Source organism: Nelumbo lutea, chromosome 7 (assembly GCF_056320005.1).
Source record: "Nelumbo lutea isolate HS-2025 chromosome 7, American lotus-T2T, whole genome shotgun sequence".
Lineage (NCBI taxonomy): Eukaryota > Viridiplantae > Streptophyta > Magnoliopsida > Proteales > Nelumbonaceae > Nelumbo > Nelumbo lutea.
The window spans coordinates 11,653,395-11,660,626 of NC_142690.1; the positions used below are offsets into that span (position 1 = coordinate 11,653,395).

The 7,232-nt window shown below is 37.0% G+C and overlaps 1 protein-coding gene across 1 annotated transcript; it reads right to left on the reverse strand.

Moving 5' to 3' along the window:
• Positions 1-2,360: 2,360 nt before the first annotated feature.
• LOC148845107 (wall-associated receptor kinase 5-like) lies at positions 2,361-6,002 on the reverse strand. Its single transcript, XM_088955270.1, has 3 exons — positions 5,069-6,002; positions 4,740-4,916; positions 2,361-3,565 (listed from the first exon to the last, which is right to left on the reverse strand). Exons 1-3 carry the CDS (start codon positions 5,973-5,975, stop codon positions 2,361-2,363), a joined length of 2,289 nt encoding a protein of 762 aa, XP_088811396.1. The 5' UTR covers positions 5,976-6,002.
• Between the last annotated feature and the right edge of the window lie 1,230 nt (positions 6,003-7,232).

Consider the following 7,232-nt stretch of genomic DNA (forward strand, 5'->3'; position numbering starts at 1 on the left):
AGGCATTTCCGACTCTTGTACAAAGCTTTTCTAAGAGGTGATTGGGAAGCTGCTCATTCTGACTCTCAACGATTTTGCATTTAACATTGGTTATAGTTATGTCTGAACAAGGCATAGATTGTGTCTATGGGCCAAACCCTCGGCTTTTAGATTCGAAGGGCATTAATGGTATTAGAAAATTTTATTGTGGATAATTTTGGTAGGAAAAATGATACAAGTGCTTATTGTTAAAAAAATTCTAAATTTGAACTTACAAAATAAATCCTTATTTTTTAAATAAATACTTATTTTGGACTTATTTAACAAACACCAATAAATGCTTAATGGTATTGGTGTGGTTCTAGCCCAAATAAATACTTATTTCGAATAAGGGCTTATTTTTAAGCACTTCCAAACATGGACTTAGACCTCTCCACAAAATTCTCTTAAAATTTTAAGATAAATTATACAAGCAAACACCTCCCATTATGAGTAACGGAGAAAATGAAATTCCCATTAGCCCCATTATGTTTTCTCACAGAAAATAGTTTCATGCCTTTGGTCCTTGTTCTCCATTATTATTTTTGATGCATTGTTTTTGAACCACCATTAACTGAGATGGTTGGACCATTTGACCCAAAAAAACCATTCATACAACCAGTTTTGTTTCACCCCTAAACCATTGAATTGGTCAGTGACTCATTGACCTACGCGGTTGCTATCAATTCATTCAATCTGAATAATGGTTTTTGATTATTTTTATTTCTTTAAATTGCAACAAATCTGTTCATTTTGACAATATGGTCGAACCATTGACCAAAAACTAATGGCCAAAACTGTTCATTGCCAATATCATAGTTGAATCACGAAGTAAGAAAATTTTCTCCAACTCCAAGGTGATTTTGGACTTCCAGTTTTCCTATAACCAAGGTGATCTACTCTCTTCTCTACTAATATCACACTTGTCTCTTGTCTGGTCATAAGAGTCCTACTTCATTCAACAACAGACGAAGCATTAATCCTTTCATTACATATTAATTTCTTAACAAAAAACCTGTTCTTTTATGCATAAACATTTAAAAGAAAAAAAAAATCTCTATTTTCTTTTTACGCACCAAAGGTACCTCTTTTGCTGTGAAAATCAGTTGCTATTTATACCACAAAGAAAACCGGTTGTCACATTTCTTTCAAAAATTCAATTGTACCTGATTATAAAAGATCTATGAGGAAATTACCTGTACAAAGAAGAGAAAAACCAAAGGCCTGAACTTCTATGTTAGTCTTACCAGGCACCATTAGCAGGCCCAACCTCCTAAGCTTCAAAATCAGTAGTCTTTTTCATTCCAATAACAGTAGTAGTTGCAAAAGTTCGTGTTGAGCCGGCCCTTGATCTCGTTTGGCCTCCCCAGAATGCACCCTTTAGGTATTATGGGCATTGAATAAGTAGGGTCTGTTTGCTTTGCAGTTTGAATTAGAATAGGAATCAAAATCCTTCAGAATAAGAATTGGAATGATCTATTCCCATAGCCTATTTGGTTCAGACAAGAATCAGAATAAGAATTGGAATTAGTTAGACTGAGATTTTATTTTCAAGGGAGGGGGAGGAAATGAGGTCGAATCTGCTATCCATGAGGCACACAACTGTGCATCGGGAATATCTCTCTTGTCATTCATGGGGACATGTTCCCAATACCCAATACATGGTGGTGGTGCTCTGTGGGTATGGATGTGGGTACAATTTGTGGATATGCTATCCTGAATTATAGGAAGTAGTGATTTCTTCAAATGGAGGAATGTCATTCCAGCAAGAATGGAATAGAGTTCTAATTCAACTTAATCAAATAGTTGGGGTTGGAATGAATCATTTGTTTCCAGATCCCTATTCTCACAAATCAAACAGGTCCTAAAATTCTGTGTAACTGCTCCCAACAAAACCAGTTCGAACATGATCTGACACTGCATATCTCATGAATCTAAGATCCACTATATGAGATGTGCGGTGTCAAATTATGTTGGAAATGTATTGGAATGTATTTTGTAGGGAACAGATCTAGACTCTGTAGAGAGTTTTGGTCTTGTACTTTGACATAGCCCTGGTCCAGATGGGATAGCAATTCCATATGACTCAATACCTGTAGGATCCTTGACATCGGCAACAGAATGATTTCTTTCACGTACACTCAATACCTGTAGACAGACCCACGATATTTGAACACTCAAATAGTCCAATAATATGCATAAAACTATTAATACAGAACTATATTGTGAAGCATCAAGTTTACATTAGCATAACAATGTATCAGGTCAATGCTAATTGAAAATATACCATGTGATATTGCACAAATAAATAAGAGAAATCTCCAAGATCCATCTCCGCACCATTATTTAGATGATGTTTTATACAGTAGTGGTTGCTCATCTAGGAGGGATGTGAAACTGCTCTCTGAACTTTTGAACCCAACAGAAGTTGAACCAGTATCCCACAGGCTTGATGTTTCACTTAGGTAGCACTCCCCCTCTTGGTTGTTTTTCTGAATAAGAGAATTCCTTTCAGGCATCCTCAATCCCTCAAGTTCTACTACGACTTCTTTCATTGTAGGTCTTTCCTTCCCATTCCAATTTAAGCATCTCATTGCAAGGTTTGCAACTATTTCAATCTCATTTCCTTTGCCCTCTTTCGCAATACGAGGATCAAGAATCTCAAAAAGATTTTTCTCCTTTGTTGAGGTAATAAAATATGTGATCAAGCTTCTTCCTTCTAGGCCCCTCGTAGAAGAAATTGGCTTCTGGCCAGTTAAGAGCTCCACAAGAACCACCCCAAAACTGTAAACATCACTTTTGTCTGTGAATTGGCTTGATTGGAAGTACTCAGGGTCCAAGTATCCAAATGTTCCTTGTACAGCTGTTGTTAAATGTGTTTTATCAATTGCAACTGACCTTGAAGTTCCAAAGTCTGATACCTTGGCTCTATACTTATCATCTATCAGTACGTTTGAAGTCTTGATATCTCTATGGTAGATTGGTATAGAGGCTGCCGAATGCAAATAGGCAATTGCTCCTGCAACTTCCATTGCAATTCTTAAACGATCATCCCATAAAAATGGAAAATCCTCATTGTAGTTGTGAAGAAGATCATGAAGGGTTCCACCAGATATAAACTCATAAACCAATAAAGGAATTTCTGTCTCTAAACAACAACCTAATAGTTTAACTATATTCCTGTGATTAATTTGAGAAAGTAAAACAACCTCATTGATGAATTGAGTCAGTTGGCTTTCATCCACTATTTTAGATTTCTTTATTGCCACAGTTCTTCCATTTGCTAACATACCTTTGTACACTGTACCTTGGCCCCCTTGACCAAGAATTCGTTCCACATTATAGTGATCAGTTGCACTTTCCAACTCTTCTGCCTCAAAAACTTTTATTTTCTCAATATTACCTTCCTCTGGAATCTGTTGTTGTAACAGCAAACCACCATTTCTTTTGAAGAATCTTTTCTTGCGTTTATTGATCTGGTTTTTCTTAAAAACTTGATACAACCAATAAACACTGAAAACCATTGAAAATACTCCTACACCAACACCTGTATAATGGACGAAATTTAATTTAGGATACAGAAGTTCATAAACTATATACCAAATGCTAACTTGCAATAAAGCAATAATATAAAGATCAGATTGAGCATGGATTGATATATTCGGTTTTTACCTCAAGTTGGGCCAGGCCCGAGCGCAAAGATTTCATCTTAGGATTGGGCTTGGTTGATCCCCATCCCAACAAAACCCACCCAAGCCCAGAAGGGTTAATTACTGTACAATGACCTTATATTGCAATTCTTTAATCAACCCCAGGCAGAGTCTCCACAAATGGTTATTAGATGCTTAAATTTTCAAAGTTTTAATTTAAAGCGTGTATTAAGCTAAAACTGACTCCATTTGGGAAGCATGCAGAGACTTGTTATAGCACCAGAAAGCTGGCCCAAGGTTCCTATGACACCCAAATTCTTTTGAGAATTTCACTGTACTGTAATTTGGGCTGGGTTTGGACTTGAATAAGTTTAGACAGGTTGCTCAAATTTAAAGGGATTTTTGAAAATTTTTTGTTTAGTGCCCACCAACATCAGAATAGATTGTAACAAAACACATCCTTTAATCTTATATACATTAGAAAACTGTTTGTATAATTGTTGGGATAAACTGGATTCAGGGTAACTAATACCCCAATGGAAGCAAACCCAAAGTTTAGATAAGGCCCAAAATTTCTGACACAAGTATGGATCATAAGCGGGCCTGAAAAATTCAGGTGTCACACAATTCTGATTATGTGCCGGTCTGTCACCCCGGACTCAAAAGGACCTTTTTTTCGCTATAGGACCCCTTTGGTCCTTTGGAAGTAACGAAGGTGAGCTTTTCCGGAAAAATTTATGATTCTGAAAAACATGATGACACGAGTTTTGATCAATCAGTGAATTTTGATAAATTCCATCTAATTGGTTAACAAATTTATGATAACAGTAAAAACTTGAAACCAAGCTATTTATCAAAACTCACCGGAGGGTGAGGTTCCTTTGATTGGTCAAAACCCGGTATTTGTGCCACAGCATAATTTTGTTTCCAAATTATTAAAGTTGCATGTTTTATCGAGTTTTAACAGCCAGGTGGGTTTATCAAAACAAAACAAAAATCGGGTGGGTTTTCATTATTCTCCGGTATCATGTCTTTCAGGCATAATAGATTTTTCCTGCTTTGAATTCTTACCTATCGAGACTTTTATCACAAGCGATTTCTGTGAAAGCGGCAGCGGAATGCAACCGAGTCCATTTTTCTTTCCGTCCCCTTGGGTACCAGGTGGGCAAGAACAGGAGTAGCCCCCGAGCGTATTAGTGCAAATCTCTTGGCAGTCATTTGTATTTGGAGCAAGACATTCATTTATGTCTGCAATCAATCATATATGAGCTAGCTTTAGCTTAGATAATTAGGTGACGACGACGACCGCATGCATCTTCAAATTTTAAAGAAATAATTAATGGTGATGGGAGGAGATGTAGCTAGAACCTAGAACAGATTATATATTTATATATACCAACCTTGGCATCCGTCTTCAAGATAAGGGTTGCCTTGGTAGCCTTGAGAGCAGTTGCAAAGATATCCCAAACCGTTGGGAGAATCATAACAGTGGCTGTTCTTGCCGCAAGCATAAAAGGGGTCATTCGTTGAAGCATTTTCACATAAATATTTCTCTATTGCCCAGTCGAGCACGAGTGGAACCCTTCCTCCCGTTCTACTATAGAAATTACGACCCAGGAGATCTATTGTTGAGAAGGAGTACCACTCATTGTCAACCATGAAAGCAAAACTACATGGACTGTAACGAGTAATGTCGCTGTGATTGAAGGTGCTGTCTACCTCTACCACGAATTGTTTTAAACCAAGCATGCTGGTGGTTTGGCAACAACCTACACCTGAACAAGACCCATTTTTCATGAAGTTCTCTCCGTCGTAAAGGCAAATCGTCGAGCACCCTGTCGCGAGGATTACTCCTCCCTCTCCATACGTGCTGGCTTTGGTATCGCAACCAATGGCTGTGAGTTTATTGCTGGTGATGGAAATACTATAGGGACAATCATTCAAATTAATCCATATCGGTGACGAATTTGTCTTAACATACGAATCGTTGTAGCAATCATAAGCTACGAAGGAGTTGATGCGCAATTGACCTTGTAATAGTGATATTTCTAAAACCTCCAATTGTTCAGTTCCTCTGGGCCGGTCTGAATCATTTCCCAAGAACAGTTTGGGAGGGACGAAGCTATGGTTGCATTTAACGTCATAACCAGGCCTGTAACAGCTTGCGTCTCCGAAGCCAAATGGATACGGAACAGTGATGTTACCACATTTCTCTTGGCAACCGGGCTTTGCCACCGATATGTTTGATGAAGTCGCCGAAGTTGGCCATAACAAGAGGATCTGAATCAACAGCACAACCAAAGCCATAGTAACTACTAAACTATCTTTGCTAGTTTGCTTTGATTTGTTTCGGTTTGGACTTGAAAAGGTAAAGCATGAATGAGAATATAATGGTATTGTTTTTTTACTGGATAAATTGCTGAAACGGATCACTGAAGTTTTCTTACTGCAATCATCTCCCCTGAACATTTTGACACAATTACAAATGGACCCCCTTTCCAACAGGATCCAAAATACTGTTAAGACTGGTTTTTATGGTAAAATAATACAAAACTTTATGAACAAGAAGCAAGAATGAGTTTAAAATTACAGTTTTAACTTTGAGCCATTGATACTAAGGAAAAATTAATTTGAAAAACAAAACAATTTCAAAACAGAGATTAAAAGAACTTAGGGTATCAATTGAAATGAAGGGAAAATTTTAAAAATAAACATTTTAATCAAAAATAACTGCGATATTCGAACATTTCTATATCTCTTCTTAAAGGATTTTAACAAAGAGATCCACTTGCAACTGCGGACAGAAGACTACTGCCTACAGTAGACAGTGGTCTAACTTAATTAAGAATTTCTAAATTTTTGGGGTAGCCTGTTGATTTTGTCAAACGGGGCAGGCATCTCAAAATCAAATCTTGCGACTATAAATAACGGTGGCCTACCTGGAACAACTTGATGACGCTCACCAGTCACCACTCTCTTCATTTTGCAATCCACTTCAACCAACCCGTGACTATTCGTCATCTACAATTAATGCACCAATTAATGGTATAATGGAGTTGGATGTAGATGGGAGCACGGTATGACTATGAGAAGACTTTTATAAACTATTAGGAGGTCGTCTTGGAAGACTATTTCAGATTTAAGATTATTCGGTATGAATTTCTTTGTATATGTTTTGCATCGATTGTGCACATACAACATCGTTTTCACTGTGTGCGTTAAAACTTATAAGCAATGTTTTAGGACATTTTTTGGAACAACATTAATATTTTCTGTTTGGTACCAGTGCTCTATGTCTATTTTCAGCATCAATACCTATTATAAGAAGTTCACGTCACTGCCACATTATATTTTCATTATCAGCAATGAGATGTAATTTGAGAAAACGTTAAATTCAGCATTGCTTTAAACCACGCCTTCTTGATTTCTAAGGTATGCTTTGAAGCACCATTTTTTATGAAAAATGGTTTCAAACAAACAGATATTTCCTAAAACATCATATTTTTTCAACATAACACTGATGTATCACCATTTTTTGGAGCAACGACATCGATGCCAAATAGA

Excerpts from the sequence above, each read along its gene's own strand:
- LOC148845107 (XM_088955270.1), bottom strand. The coding sequence starts at position 5,975 with ATGGCTTTGGTTGTGCTGTTGATTCAGATCCTCTTGTTATGGCCAACT. Across the intron at positions 4,917-5,068 it reads TCTTGAAGACGGATGCCAAG|ACATAAATGAATGTCTTGCT; the intron begins GTTGGTATATAT and ends GATTGATTGCAG. Across the intron at positions 3,566-4,739 it reads TGTGATAAAAGTCTCGATAG|GTGTTGGTGTAGGAGTATTT; the intron begins GTAAGAATTCAA and ends TCCATTATACAG.